The 16,698-nt window shown below is 34.7% G+C and overlaps 1 protein-coding gene across 1 annotated transcript in view; it reads right to left on the reverse strand.

The window, feature by feature from the left end:
- The window catches only part of MMRN1 (multimerin 1), a 53,565-nt gene that overhangs the window by 22,876 nt on the left and 13,991 nt on the right, over window positions 1–16,698 (reverse strand). The window contains exons 3-5 of the mRNA XM_039245367.1: window positions 14,392–14,498; window positions 4,845–4,949; window positions 2,645–2,818 (exon numbers count right to left, since the gene is read on the reverse strand). Of these exons, the coding sequence (XP_039101298.1) occupies window positions 2,645–2,818; window positions 4,845–4,949; window positions 14,392–14,498 (386 nt within the window). The remainder of the gene's footprint in view (window positions 1–2,644; window positions 2,819–4,844; window positions 4,950–14,391; window positions 14,499–16,698) is intronic.

A 16,698-nucleotide genomic window follows, 5' to 3' on the forward strand; every position in this document is an offset into this window, starting at 1 on the left:
TTAAATTTTCATGATGACTTGATAAAATACAATAAAATATTTAAGGTTAGGGATCAGACCTTCTTGGCATTTATAACCTTATCATTTGGCTTTAAAAAATTCTTCAAGACTTAAAAGGTAAAATAAAACTTAAGTGTAAGTTAACTAATTAATAATTGTGGACAGTAAAAATAGCTGTTTAAATTCAGTCAACAAAACCTATGTGATCTGAAAGTCAGGATAAGAATGATAGGTAGAAACATTAAACAGGTAAAGTTTAGTTCAGAATCTTGATGGGGGTAACTAGGAAAAGAAAGTGAATGATGAAAATGAAAATTAGGAGGTGCTTTAGCTATTATGTTTTAAATCTTTAACGGAAAATACCTTGGATTAAGGGTAAAATCAGAACAGTGTCTGAAAAGAAATTGAATAGACTATTAGCTTAGAAACAGATTATTGTTTCTGGAAAAGGAGCTTTAATATATTAATAAATTTGTTGCTAAAAAATCATCTGTGTAAGAATCTGATTTGGCAAAAATATGTCAAAGTGCCGTATGTCAATATCTGAGTGGGAACATAATTTTAACTCTGTTTGATTCTGTCTCATGTGCCTCACGTGCTTCTACCTCCTAAAAAAGGACATTGAGTGTGGTGACTTCACAGATACATATGATATCAGACACCTTGGTGTGCTCCTCTGTGGTTGTGCATGTATGGCCCATTCATAACATTCAGTTACCTCTTAAGGAACTGGGACATTTGTCGTTGAACAGGTTATGGCTACTAGTTGATACGCAGTGTTTCTCACTTTGGATGCTGAGTAAGCAAGAGAAGAGGTTTTGTTAGGCAAGTGCACTTCCTTGGAGTGGGTTTAGTTTCTGTTTCCTGAATGAACATTCATTAACAACTAGCCCTCTGGTTTTCATAATCAGTTATGCTTATTACAAAACTAATACCTCCTATTGAGGGGAGGATTTGTTGTTTATGTTGTTATGAGTGTAAATTTTATCCCTTTGTCATTGCCAGAAATCTTGTTAGTAATTTCACAAAAAGCTGTTGAGAGGCCTAATTGTCTCTAATTCTCTTTGGTTGTGACAACCAAATTTTGCTAAACAAATTTCATTATGGTGGTTATAGTCACTTGCATAGTGTTTCTGTTTGTCTTCTTTCACATGTTATCACTTCAGGGAAAATAAATTCCTCTCATATGCTTGCTATTGGTAAGTTTAGCCATAGAGGACTATGAAGAGCAGGGTCTTTCATTCATGAGCTGGATAGCACTAATTGTTTATATAATTTAAAAAAAAATCATGGTTGCTGCTAGACTGGTAGATGTTACCGAAACCTCCACTTTATCTCTTTTACTTGCAAGCCACAGGTGAAAAATAAAGAAAAAATAACATGTAATAGATATGGGGTTGGACAGAGAGTGTGTTTTTATGTATAAAATAAAGTGACAGGGACCAGTAATCTTGAAATTTGGAAACATGCAATAAGCCCAGGGAAGTGAGACATTCCTAGTGATCAAGTTACTTAAACTGCTTTGCCTAATTAATTCCTCCTGATCCATACCTTATTAGTTGAGATAGTGTCTTTTTGTAGAAGTCTTCCCTGGTGCCCTTAGCCTAGATTTTCTGAAACTATCAAATGGTCCCACAGTGCCCTAAGCATAAACTACCATAGCAACTACTCACTATCCATTGATCCCTGAGGTATGCAGAATTAATGCTGTTTCACTCAAAATGTCCACACCCGAACTTATGAATATGTTACCTCACCTGGAAAAAGGGCTTTGGGAGATATGATTAAGGTTTTAGACCTTGAGATGAGAGTATTATGGATTATCCAAGGGTGTTCAGCGTAAACCTTAAGCCCTTTAAAGAGGAAAAGGAAGGTAGAAGAGTGGGCTTGAGAAATGCCACGAGAACTCAACAGTGTTACTGGCCTTTGGAGATGGAGGAAGAAGGTCATGAGCCAAGAAATGTAGTGGCGTCTAGAAGCTGGAAACAAGCTTTAGTTTACAGCAATAGAAAACAGGACCTCAGTCTTACAACTGCAAGAAAATGAATTTTGACAACTGGAATTACAAGATGTGGATTATCCTGTAAAGCCTCCAGAAAGGAACATAGCATGCTGTTTTAAGAGCACAAAAGTTGAGCAAAACTACTTCATTTATAAAGAAATTATTATTTCTATCACCCTTTTTAGGTGATGTTTTAGGATATATTTCTCCATAAGCTAGATAATTTCTGGAATAATTATGTACTTTAGATTTATATTCATCATCTTCATCAATATTATTGAGACAGCCATGTATCTAGTTCCTTCATAATCATTCTTAACCTCATTTTATCTTGAACTGGAAACCAAAATGGAAGTAAATTAAGTATGGCTCATTTTACAAGTTAAGCTGTAACCAGTACATAATGAAAATAAATTAGATGAAATATTCAGTTAAAGATTTGACTATACAGTAAAAAAAATTTAGATGTTTCAAATTATTTCAGAGATTGATTTACAAATATCTTATTTCAAAAACGTAAGTCTTAGAGACTTTATACCACCCAGTCTAAAGGAAAAATTCCAAAGCAATATGAGAAAAGATAAATGAGTCATTTACCTCTTGTCTTAACTGAATGAATAATGTATTTTACTTTACTTGTACCTTTTAGAAAAGATTGAAATTCTCTGCCTTTATCTTCATTGATTTTCTCTTCCAGGGAGGAGTATGTGTTTCTTACATCACTAACAGCCAAAGAAATATTGTCAATCTTCTTTTGTAGAAGGGTCAATTTCATTGCCTGGTGGTTCATCTGCTCAGCCATCTTTTGTGTCACTGCTGCATGTAGAAGAAAGGAATATTGGAAGCATTTGAAAAAAAATATATATATAATACCACTCAAATATTGTGATAAGTATAAAGGTATTTCAAATAAATCATGTTTGTATTATATATTTGAAAATATAGGCTACTGTATATGCACTTAGCAAATGGCGGCCTGAATTTTACACTATGGGTAAAAATTTATAATATATAAAATAAAATATATATGTATGTATACATTTATAATATATTAGATTTCTAAAATGTTATAACTTTGCCCAGTTTTCAGTCTTTTGTTTTGTTTTTAAAGTTCAAAGAGTTATTGTTACATTCTTAAGAGGTGACAAATCTGAGGGACAGAAAATCAAAGTAACTCGTTTGAGGTTGCAGAGCACATACCTCATCTTCTGCCTATTTATTTATTTATTTATTTAAATTTATTTTAGAGAGAGAGTACAAGCCAGGGAGAGGAGCAGTGGGAGAGAGAAAATCTTAAGCTCATGCTCATCATGGAGTCTGACACTGGGCTCAATCTCATGACCCTGGGAGCCTGACCTGAGCCGAAATCAAGAGTTGGACGCTTAACTGACTGAGCCACCCAGATGCCCCTTGTCTTCTGCTTCCAAATCCAGTGTTACAGAATTAAATATGTATAGCTATATATACATATGTATGTAGTCATATCTATAGTCTGAGGATTTTATTCTTTTCTGTGCTTTTCTTTAATGAGTGCTAAAGATTCAGATTTAGTTTGAATTACTTAACATAGCTATAATAGTTTCCATACTTTTAGACATGCACTTCACTAATTTAAGGAGGATCTTATCATATTTTATGAAGATACTGAATTCCAATCCCTAAAAAACAGTACAGTTTCTATGATATATTTAGGTTTATTCCTAAAAAGTTCCCGTTAAGTCACATTTCTCAATTTGAGTGCACTAGTTTATATGACTAGATCTATGGCAAACACATAAAGGTTTTCAGCAGTAACTGCCCTCCTATTTCTTCTTTCTTTAAATGTTTTATTTATTTCTGAGAGAAAGCAGCGTGAGCAGGGAAGGGTCAGAGAGAGAGAGGGAGATAAAGAATCTGAAGCAGGCTCCAGGCTCTGAGCCAGCTGTCAGCACAGAGCCCAATGCGAGGCTAGAACCCATGAACCGTGAGATTATGACCTGAGCCGAAATCTGACGCTTAACCAACTGAGCCACCCAGGTGCCCCACAACCTCCCATTTCTAAGAAATAAAGGCCTAAAAGAAATGGTAAGGGGCGCCTGGGTGGCTCAGTTGGTTGAGCGTCTGACTTCTGCTCAGATCATGAATTCGTGGTTCTTGAGTTCGAGCCCCATGTGGGGCTCTGTGCTGACAGCTCTGACCCTAGAGCCTGCTTCAGATTCTGTGTCTCCCTCTCTCTATGTTCCTCCCCCGCTTGAACTCTGTATCTGTCTGTCTGTCTCTCTCTCTCAAAAATACAGATTAAAAAATAAAAATAAATAAATAAATAAAATTAAAAGAAATGGTAAAATGCTTATGATTAGAAAAATGAGAAAATATGTGGCCTCCCGACGTTGAATCAACAGGAAGTTCTCAATTAGTCACAATTATTTTCCCAGGTCAGTGATCAACATTCTCAGTGATCCCTTCTCTGTTAATGAAAGAGAGACTTCTTAGTTCCTTCAAATGATCACATCATTCCTTCCACGTCAAGATACTTCCATGATTGATTGCACTCTTTGGAGGACAAGAGTTTGACCTTACTTTAGAAACCTGTGATTTCTTTACAACCTAATACAACAGCATTTTTAATCGGCTTCTGTATTTGCACACAGAGCTTCGAAATTAGAGGTGGTCCCTTCAGGCTAGGAACCTAAAGCTCATCCACGGTTTCTCCCAACATGGGGCACCAATAGAAAAGGATTGAGAGGTATGTTGACATGTCACCATCAAACATTTGACAGCCGAGGGATTTCTTGTTTCGAAGTTGTTATAAATAGTGTTGACAATAATTGGGTTAGGGATGTTAGTAATTACAAGCTGTGACCTGGGTCACCACAGTCTTTCTGCTGCTTCTGTTTGGCTGTCTCTTTGCCAACAGCGGTGTGACTCTCAGCTTGGTTGCTGTGTATCAAGTGCTGCTGTTCCTGGGCTGGATAGACAAAAAAAGAAGAGAGAGAGTTAAGCTGTGGGGCTGCCTCATTTTTCCAATCCCGAGCAGCGATGTGGCTGCTGTTCATTTTCCCGTGTACTGAAGCATGATGGTCTGCGATGATTGCAGAGTGAGCTGCTCACCCCCATCGGGGAGGGGCAATGTGCTACCTCTTTGTGCTGGAAGTGCAGGGCTCTAAATCTCTTTGGCAAAAATAAAATTATTCAGGTCCCCTTTTAGGTGCAAATGGATGGTAGTTTGTGGCAGCTGTGCAAACAGGCGGAGGTAACCTGCCTGCATAATTGAGGGACTTGAAAATCAGCTGTGTGAAAAGCTCTAGTGGCTCTATAAGTGGACTGCCACAAAGCTGCTTGTTTAACAATGCAATTTCCAACTGGTGTCTCTTTGGAAAAGGGGGAACCTACAGGTTCCTTAATGAAAGAATATCTGTTTAAATAAATGGGCCATTCCCAGATTTTTAGGAAATAGACTCAGCATATAAGGAATACAAGTAAAAATAAACTATTACATCACATGTCTCAAGGGGATCAATCCATAAAATCAGTGAAATTTCAGAAAAATAGATATTCTTATAAAATAAATCTACTCAATTAAAGAATTGATTCGTCTTTCCCATGAATCAATATTTTAGATGGAAATACAGTTCTTCATTGAAGAAAATTTAGAGGGAAAATTTTTTAGAAATATTGAACACATCAAGTAATGTAGATCTGTAATTTGCAGACTTTTAATGGATAAAGGTATTCACTGAAGCCTGCATATCAGACACGGGAAAGCATGGGTTTGGTATCTGACTGTGCCTCTAACTATATGAAATTATGTACCAATGAAACTGTGCCTCTGGCACATGTTAATGATGCTTCGAAGGTATATGTAGCTGTGACAATAATACTAAAGAATCTCTATTCCATAGAAAGAATAATATACTTGGCATCAATGTGAGTTAGTCTCTGTCAAACTGAATTTTCCATTGCTTTTCTTCAGGGTATCAAGCTAAACTAATGAATTTCCATTCTTGTTCAAGTTTTCTGTTTTGATATTGTTTCTTTTTTTCTTTCCATCGTATTATAGACAGTCCTGTATAATTGTTGATTTATTTGGAAGAAAGCAAATAAAACAAAAAAACACAAATAAAAGCTTGGGCAGATTATACCTATTTCCGGGCTGTAGTAAGTTGGTAACAAGTTCTAATTTTCTGTTAGGTCCCAGCAATAAGGTTCTTAAAGCCTAAATTCAAATTAATTCATACAAATATATCTATTAAATACTTGCATAGATTTTTATCAAGTTTCCTCCTTAGATGACGTAAGAAAGAATTTTTCTGGCAGCTAAAATCAAGTCTAACCATGAGAGTAACTAGAAAGTGAAGCGATGGTTCTCAAACCAGGGTTGCTGGATAAGCATCCCTGAAAACTTTTTTTTTTTTAATGGGTAGTATTTTTTTCTTTATTTTCCACCTGCAAATTTTTGAAAATATAACTTCTAGGCCCCATTCCAGACTTGCTAATTTTTAAAAAGTCTGGAATGGGGCAATAATTTGTGTTTTAACAAGCTCGGTTGGTGTTTCCAATGCACAGTAAAGTTTGAGAACCACTGAAGAAGGCATCAAGCTATATCTTCCTTAGCAATTTCTCACCTCACTGCCTTCCGTATTTCTCTTAGCAATGGAAGATGGTTCAGGATACGGACGTGTAAGTATTTATAGCAAAAGGAACATGTGGCTTCAACAGGATGAACAAATGATCTTTTCATTTTTTTACTGTTTACCTTTTCAATCAAATCACAAGAAATTAAAACAATCATAGGAAAACAAAAAGAGCTGGTACATTTAAAGGCATTTCCATAATGTGGTAAGCAGAGGATACTTTCTTAGGAAGTAAAGAAAAACAGAAGCACCTGTAAATTCTGAAACACTGAAAGTGTCCATGTCCTTCCATTTCCTTACCTGAAGATTCTGATTCAGTAGATCTGTTCCAGAGAATTGAGCAGGTATATGTGTGTGTGTGTGTGTGTGTGTGTGTTTATGTAAAATATATGCGTGTTATATATATATATGTGTGTGTGTCATACATATCTGTATGTGTGTATATATACATATATATATAAAATTTTAAACTCTACAATTGATTTTTGATTTATGACCTTGGTTAAGAAATACTAACTTATAACAAAATTTCTAATTATAATAACTCATAAGACAGAAAATTCCAGATATTTTCATACTAAAATTGTAATCAAGAAATTTATCTTCATAGATTTTTAAACAAACTCTCCTGCCTGTTGATAACAAAAACATGTTAAAGACCTGATTTATTAAAGCTCTAACATATTACAACATTGAGTCTCCTATTGTTCCATAGAGAAGTGGGCTTTTATAAGGAGGAAGTAATTTTGATAAACATAACTGAAAAGCTTATAGTGCATTATTAAAAACACTAGGAAACAGATGAAAGTTTAAATTTTAGAAGCATTTCTTATGAGTGTGATTTTTTAAGAAAAGAAAAACAATAGAAATTTTATCAATAATGAAACTGGTCCTGGATTATCTATTGATACAGCGAAAAAGTCTGGAACACTTTTGATATGTAATATACCAAAATATTAATATTAATATTTAAAACAACAAAATATTGATATCAAAAATCAATTCAATATAAGACAATGTGTGTTTCTGGAATGAAAATCAACTTGATTTTATTTTCAGTAAAAATTAGTAGACTTTTACTTGCTGTAAAAATATTTGATTCAAATAATACTCTAAACTTGTGTGATTTAAATTTAAAATTAAAATCACTTGACTTATTTTTCATAATTAGATTCAAATCAGTTAAATTTTATTTTCAATCAAGAGAAAAATATTAAAGAACCTTATGAAATTAGTCTCATGAAATAACTCTTGAAATAAAAATTTCCAAGTAAAGTTTTTGAAATAAAAAATTCCAAAAATACTTTATCAAATAGTGTTAAGAAAAAAAAAGCAAAAGAAAATGTTTAAAAGATAAAATTAGAATTTTAATATTATATAATTGAAATGATGGAACATTTGAGAAAAGAAAATATTATAGAACTTACCTAAAATAATTCTGATATAGGCATATCATTAAGAATCAGTTTTATGTTTAGCATTTGGAAAATAAGCCTTTTTAAAAAAAAGTGGAGATAGGGGCGCCTGGGTGGCTTAGTCGGTTAAGCGTCCGACTTTCGCTTAGGTCATGATCTCACGGTTCGTGGGTTCGAGCCCCGCGTCGGGCTGTGTGCTGACTGCCAGCTCAGAGCCTGGAGCCTGTTTCAGTCTGTGAATCCCTCTCTCTCTGACCCTCCCCTGCTCACGCTGTCTCTCTCTCTTTCCTAGAAATAAATAAAACATTAAAAAAAATTTAAAAAAAAGTGGAGATAATATTCTAATAGAGATGTCAATTCTTTTCTAACTGTATAGGGAAAGAAGATGTTCGGTAATTCACTCCTCATTATATGAAAACATAATATACGTGAAATAAGAAAAATGAAATGTTCTCCATATTTTTGTGAAGTTTTAAGAAGACCGATTTGAACTAAAATATTGGGAAAATATTTTAAGTGTTAAATGACAAAATCTAATGTGATTGCATATCTGTGTGTATGTGCATGTGGAACTTTCCATTTGCTCTTAGCTATAATTATTTTTAAGTTAGTTGTTTAAGAGGAACTAAGTGAGAAAATTGTACTCATAAGTAAAAGAACAACCATTAACCATTGCACAAAGATCCTTGAAATCTGATTGTCATATGAACCTCTTTTCTTTGGAGTTCATTGGATAAGGTCCCTGCCAAGGCTGTTAAAAACCTGAAATGCCTGTTTAACAAATTCAGTGGTTTATGTTGTCTCTTCCTAGCTCTGTTTGTTGACTAGAGTTCAATACCTGCATTCATCCCAGTTTATTGCATAGGATTTAGCCCATGGAGAGTGCTGATAGGGTCTCTCACAAGTGGAGTCAGTTACTTTCCTGTGATAAAGTTCCTCTGCTTGATCGATGCTGTTTTATTTTTCCATGTAGCAATCTTTCTGTCTTCCCAAATGTATTCCCTACCACAAGGACTGCTGTGAATTCTAGGGTTCCCAAGCACTCTTATCTTGCACTTCAGTACAGACCTTTGCTTTGTTTTATAGAGCAGATTTCTAAGTCTCTTTTTCTTGGTCCTTTCTGAGAGATAGGTGCTAGGACAGAAGGACATTTATTTATGTCAAATAACATTTAAAGAGCTTTATGGACTTCAAATTTTTAAAAAACGCAATACAGTGGCATCTGGGTGGCTCAGTCGATTAAGCGTCTGACTTCAGCTCAGGTCATGATCTCACACTTCCTGGGTCCGAGCCCGACGCCAGGCTCTGTGCTGACAGTTCAGAGCCTGGAGCCTGCTTTGGATCCTGTGTCTCCTGCTCTCTCTGCCCCTCCCCCCACCTTGTGTGCTCTCTCTCTCTCTAAAAAATAAATAAACATTTACAAAAATAAATAAATGAAAGTGCAATGTATTTAAAAAATTAGATTCCTTTTTTTCTATTCCCTCCTTATTCTTCCCTTCCCTTTCCTTTCCGTTCTCCTCAACCCTCACCCCCTCCTCCTCTTCCTTCTTCTATTAGACAGGTGTTGTCTATGAGCATTTGGTTTTTTTTTTTCTTCCAGACCTTTGAGGCTCATGAAATCATTACTGGCAACTCAGTCATGAGAAAGCTTGCTCTTAGTACCAGAAAGCTTCCTATCTGACAGTTTCCTGCTGATCCTGTGATATCAGGTGAGTGCTTACTTGGTGATATTCGGTACATACATAAAGATTTTCTGAGATGTGGGAGTTAAATCAAAGAAAGCAATTTGATGCAACAAAGACTAAGGTACATGGTGTCTTTTGACTAAATGTATCGTAATTGAGCAAGATGCTTATAGGAGGTAATGTTCTTTCTTAAAGAGGAAAGCATTTTTCCCCATTGGGAAGAATTAGATATGCAAATATGTAATAAATTTATATACTTTTTTCTGTTTTAAGTATTTATATTAATTGAAGTAATATTTTAAAGTAATTTTACTGGAGAAGTTCCAAATTTAAAATGCTGGTTACAATAGCTTATAAAATTTGTTGAGCTATTTCACAGCATTTGGAAAATGAAATATTTTCATATATTCATAACAAATGGCAGATATCAGTTTACTTCAATAACTGTGTAATTGTATTTTTCAGCATTCATAGTATCTGCGATATGTATTCCAAAACATAATTTCATAAAATACCCTTTTCCTATCTGAAAGATCTGACTAGAGCTGGCTGGATTTTTTAAAAACAGATTTACAAAGAAGCTTTTCTTTCCTCCTCTCTAATCTAACATTATTTGAGCCTACATTTCTGTCTTTTTATCATTAGAGCAAGCCACAATTTCCTTGTTGTACTTCAGAACATTTTAGAGACATCTACTGGAAAAGCATATTATTGCAAATTTTATAAAAATGCTTTAAAAAGTAAATTGTTGCTCACATTCTGAAAAAACGTCTTGGATCCCACATCACAAAATCAGGTCCCTTTTTGAAGACAAACCCTTTGATTCTCAAAAAGGTATAACAAATGTAAAATATATCAAAACTATTACTTTGCTCTTGGACTTAATACTTCTTCCTTTTTTCTCTAACAAATTTCTATTCTTATAGGCTTTAAAAAAAATTTATTTTCTCTTGATAGTATGACTAATATATTTTTAAAAATTTTTATTGCTTTATTTATTTCTGAGAGAGAGAGAGAGAGAGAGAGACAGAGTAAGCGGGGTGGGGTGGTGGTCAGAGAGAGAGGGACACACAGAATCTGAAACAGGCTCCAGGCTCTGAGCTAGCTGTCAGCACAGAGCCCGACGCAGGGCTCGAACCCACAAACTGTGAGATCATGACCTGAGCCAAAGTTGGACGTTTAACCAACTGAGCCACTCAGGCGCCCAGTATGACTAATATTTTTAATAAGCTAATCTAGAGCTTTTTTTTTTTTTTACCAGAATTTTGATTATCTAAATTGTAGCAAAATGAGCATGTATAGAGGTTCAGTAATATTATAAGCAGCATATTGTAGAATAAGACAGCAGGAAGAATTTCTTCATTGATTTTGAATCACAGTACCCCTTTCTCTTAAAAATTTTTAAATGTTTATTTATTTTTTGAGAGAGAGCAAGTGGGGGAGGGGCAAAGAAAGAGGGAGACACAGAATCCGAAGCAGGTTCCAGTCTCTGAGCTGTTAGTGCAGAGCCCCACACAGGGCTCGAACCCACAAACTGCAAGATCATAACCTGATCCAAAGTCAGACACTTAACTGACTGAGCCACCCAGGGGCCTTCATAGCACCCCTTTCTCACAGGTTGGAAGTGGAGTTATAAAAGGGTGGGAAGAGAAAGAAAAAGAGCAAAAGGTGAAGAAGTGGAGGAGGAGAAATAAAAGAGAGTACAGTTGCTAGCTATTCTATTTTATTCCTGATCTATGGATCTTCCCTATATATTTAAAAATATCTCCCTGTTGCAATCTAAATGAAAAAGAAATTGTCACTTTTGTATTATGAAATTTATTTTATTTGTGGGGATGAAACTTTTGGGGAAGTGGGGATTTGTAAAATTTATTTCGTATTTTACATATCTTCTATGGATAAAATAATCTCCTGATGTGAAGGACTAGCACTGAAGTAATTATCACAGTAGCTACATGACCAGGTTATTCTAAACCCTTGAGGGCTCTGAAGACATTTAAAGAATGGATGAGCCACACTGATTATTCTTGCCATATTTGGGGCTGCTTGTTAAATGAGTCAGTGTGCAGAGTGTTGTCAAAGGAAACCTGACAATTTTCCATTCCATATAAGAATAAGAGACTGTTGGCACATATATAAAGTGTGGTAAGAAGAGGGAGAATTGGATGTAGAGGGGGAGGAATTAAAAGAGAAAAATATGTTTTTAAAGAAAGGAAAAAAAGAAAGGAAGAAAGGAAGGAAGGAAGGAAGAAACCCAGGATAGATGAAATAATGAAGATGGGTTCAAGGGACAAAGGGACCCAGTATTTCTTGACACTACCAGTGCATCAAATGCATTAATAAAAAATTGGACAGCTTTTATATACTGCAATAAAAGTGAAGAGTAAGATGGTCAGAATATCATAGGGAGCAAGAGTAGGGTTTTTTGAAATCACAGTTTTATTGAATTGATGGTATAGCATGACATCATGGGCATATCTGCCATGAGAAAATTATTCCTATCATAGATTTCAATAGAAAGATAACCTTTCCACAACAGCTTAATCAGCAGATGCTTGAACTATGCGTAATTCTAATATAGTATTGTGACAGAAGATCAGAGACAGATCTGTTCTGGGACATTTTTGTTAATGAGGATTCAAGATAAGGATTTGTAAGTCTAGTATTAAAAACATCCACAGGTGGCTTCCAGTTAGAACATGAGATGTCATTAAACAATCAAAGCTAAACTATTTGAATTCAATTCAAATATTTCATGTATAATATTTTGAAAAAGAGGGAATGATAGTACATAGCAGTTATTCAAAACTGTCAATTAGCCTTGTTTCTTGTGCGTGCATTTATAATGCTGGAATTCTATGGTTCTTTTCCTCACAGATGTAGTCCACCTCAGTGTTTAATAATCAATTAGTAGTTATAAAAGGACCAAGTGTGAAGCAACTACAGTTCTTATCAGCTGCAGCCCATGACATTCTTTGACATAAAGACTTTGTTTTCTGCCACATATCAACATTCAGTCCCCTATGTGCAATAGGGTGTGTAATGACATTCTAAATTTCTAGGAAGGTATACTGTGAACTAACCCTTGAATCTCTAAGAAATAATAATGGAATTAACATTCCTAAGATACAAGGATATCTTCATAGAAGAAGAGAAATATAAAAACTAATATTAGACTTTAGAAATAGAATTCTAATACTGTTCAGAACTTTTAACTATCTGCCAGATGCAGACTAAAGGCAAAAATGTTTTACTACTGTGAATATATCTGTGCACCTGCCAGAAATCAGTAATCATTTGAAAGCAGGGTCATATTTGGACTTCTTTAGAATATGCTAAGTTGCCTCGTTTCTAAATACCTTTGGTACAGATGATATTTCATTTAAAAGTTTATTTTACTTGATTATAAATGAAGTACATATTCATACTATACCCTGAAAATGTATTAAATTCTTATACCATCTCTGAAATTCAGGCCAGACCCAGAACAAATAGCGTATAGTTGAATTTGCCTACAGATTCTCACCAATGGCCTGGAAAAACCATACATAATATCCCTAGCAAGACTACAAGTTTCCTAGAGATTTTTGTATTACAACTTTCTTTTTTCAAAATGTGAATCATAATGGTTTTTCCACACTTACATTAATTTTTAATCACAGTCTCTCATGCTGCTGATTGAATTCCTCACCACTGCTAATGGTCTTTCTTGTAATATTCATTCATTTAAAATATGTATGCTGATGCCATATCTTATTTTTCAAAGGAAACCTGTTTAAAGCCAAAAGCAAAATAATAGCCACATGGATGTTACGCCACAGCAGGTTACCATGTGTTTGATTAGCCTTGCCACCAGAAAATCCTTAAAATTACAGTTGATAAAATGACTCTATTAGGATTTAAGGGGAGAAAAAAGCACAATTATTCATGCCATGTTTGTATATTCTTTAAAACTGAATCTCATTCATAGATATCATTTCAAATAATTAAACTAGAACAAAACTAGAAGTTAGTTTTATTATCACATAGGGTCACTTCTAATGATTATTTAAAAGTATAAAATTAGGATTTCTGATATTTAAATAAGGCATGTTTCCATAGCATACAGTTAAGAAAAAGTGTCTCATACTCTGTCTCTATCTCTCAATAATAAATAAATGTTAAAAAAAAAAAAAAAAAGAGTGGGGGCACCTGGATGGCTCAGTCAGATAAGCGTCCGACTTCGGCTCAAGGCATGATCTCGCAGTCTGTGGGTTCGAGCCCCAAGTCGGGCTCTGTGCTGACAGCTCAGAGCCTGGAGCCTGCTTCGGATTCTGTGTCTCCCCCTCTCTATGCCTCTCCTATGCTCATACCCTGTCTCTCTCTGTCTTTCAATAATAAATAAAAGTTAAAATTAAAAAAAGAAAAAGTGAATAGTCAGATCTCCACTTACTCATGCTATAAAACTAACATAATGATATTAGAACATATGAGATATCTCTGTAAAGAGATTTAGGGTGCTGAAATAGGCACTAAGTTAGGAAACTCTAGAGAGGTAACAGTTTTAATGATTTGGCTGTGAGTTAATTAACTTTGGTTCAAAAGGAAAAATAACAACTCTTCACTGGAATCAGCTGCTTATTCTTCGGAAGTTTTATGCTTCTAATTGTTATTATAAAATTACTATCAGAATATACCTGTTAGCTGACAGTTTGCTCCACTGAATCCAGGACAGCACTTCCATTCCAATGAGGTAACGATTTTATGTTGCATCCTGTAGACAGGATTTGATATCTTCTGAGATCTAGAGAGGAGAGGGATTATTTGTCTTTCATTAAATTATCAGTTGGGATAATTAAAGTTTTGGAGACAATGCCCAAAATATAATAAGCATTCACTAAATGTTATCTGTTATTATTAATGCTATAGTCTTCATCATCAACATTATTGTTAAACTTAGATATCTTTAAATATATTATGAAAAGCATTAAGAGTTATGCTGTTTGGGATTTTAAGTTTATACTTACATTTTCTAAATGTAAGTATCATTACATTTTCTAAACATAGTAGAGCTTTTCCCTTGATAATACTTTTAATGAAACCAATGTTAAAACTTACTCTAAGGAGCGCCTGGATGGTTCAGTTAGTTAAACGTCTGCCTCTTCATTTCAGCTCAGGTCATGATCTCATGGTTTCATGGGTTTGAGCCCTTCATAGGGCTCTGCGCTGGCAACATGGAGCCTGTTTGGGATTTTCTGTCTCCCTCTCTCTCTACTCCTCCCCCACTCACACTGTATCTGTCTCTTTCAAAAATAAAATAAACTTAAAAATATTAAAACTTGTTTTAATTCTACTTTTTAATCAGCTTATGAGGATAATTTATTCTATTTCAATTCTTATTATTCCTTATATAGTCATAGTTAAAAGGATCTGTTTTCTCTCAGATCAACATCAAACAAACTGTGTATCAATGATCTAACTGAAATTACGGTAACCACTATGGTTTTTAACCTGCACTTTCTCTTTTCTCAAGTTTTAGAGGTTTAATTTTTATTATTTCTCTCATATGGTATTTATCTCTGATAGAGAGAGAGATGGGGTAAAGAGAGGGAGAGAACAAGAAGGAGAGAGACAGGGAACTAACATGAGAAAATATTTTGGAAAAGAAACCACAAAACGGAAATCAAGAAGCAATCAATAGAAATGCTGAATGGTACTGAAGTGTAGGCTCTATATATGTAAATATCAATCATAAATACAGTTTTGTCATATTTACTCTTACGTCTCTGACCTTAATATTTAGCTAATAGTTATCAAGTGGGTCTATAAAATGGGTGTATATTATCTTGTTTAATTTTGTTAGTTCTATGTGGAAAAAAATTATAATTAGTATGATGTGCTGATGAAGAACCTGAGGAAGAAAGAGATGAAATAATTTGCTCAAAGTCTCATATCTAAAAGTGATCCATATGGGATTTTACTCCATTCTGAATGGGTTAGCCTCTCTTATTATCTGGAGTTTGTCCCATGCAACTTTGTGGAGACAATAGTCAATTTCATGGGTAAACCCTGATCATATGGAGGAAAACATATTGTAACCAGCTGAGCTTTGGGAGACTTGCTGTGACTTGAAGGGTAATTCAGTATGTGGGAGGTTGTTCCTCAATTTTAAAGTGAGTTATAAGACTCTTTCCATCTCAAAAAACAGGTTAATCATTCACCTGTGTTTATTTCAGTAAATTATATTCAGTAAGTAAAACTCTGTCCAGTGAACTATCTCCAGTCCAATAGTGAAAACTGAATTGAAAAGAAGGCTGTTTGGAAAAGGGCTCTTTAGAGTTATTAGGATGAATCCACACAGTTGGTTGCATTATTAAAGGAGTCAATGTCCCTGCTTTAGCAAACTGGATCCCTGGTATATGTGACATATAGCTATAATGAAAGAAAAAGTAACAAATATTGCATATATACCGAAATAGTGAATGAATGGAGAGACTCATTCAAAGGTAGAGAAAGATAAGAAATGAGAATAAAGATATGCATTTCTGGTTTGTTTAAAGAGAGAGAAAGAAAAAAAAACTCACCTTGAACTCAGAAGGACAGTGTAATAGGGGTTACTGTGGTAATATTTTCATTACTGAAGAATTAACAATGCATTCTTTGTTTCTCATGTGGACAAGGAAATTGCCACAAAGGGAGTAAATGCTGAAAGCAGAACTGGAGCTCAGCTCTCCCAAATCCCTAAGATGTGCTTAGTTCTCTGGACCATGAACCGTAGCTATTCCTCTGGAGAGTAAGAAACACCTTGATTTTACAATCCTTACCATGCACTGTTCCAGATTGCCAATGTGTCAGATTCATTGCCTGAGTTATTTGTATGACAATTTGCATAACATGAGCCATCATGGCCTGAATAATAATTTCAGTTTTTATTTCAGGGTCTTCTGAAACACGCTCAGATAAGCTATTGTGAGTGTATGAATTCAGAGAATTTATCAATTACT

Source organism: Hyaena hyaena, unplaced genomic scaffold, assembly GCF_003009895.1.
Source record: "Hyaena hyaena isolate Hyena2069 unplaced genomic scaffold, ASM300989v1 scaffold_255, whole genome shotgun sequence".
In the NCBI taxonomy this organism is placed as follows: Eukaryota; Metazoa; Chordata; class Mammalia; order Carnivora; family Hyaenidae; genus Hyaena; species Hyaena hyaena.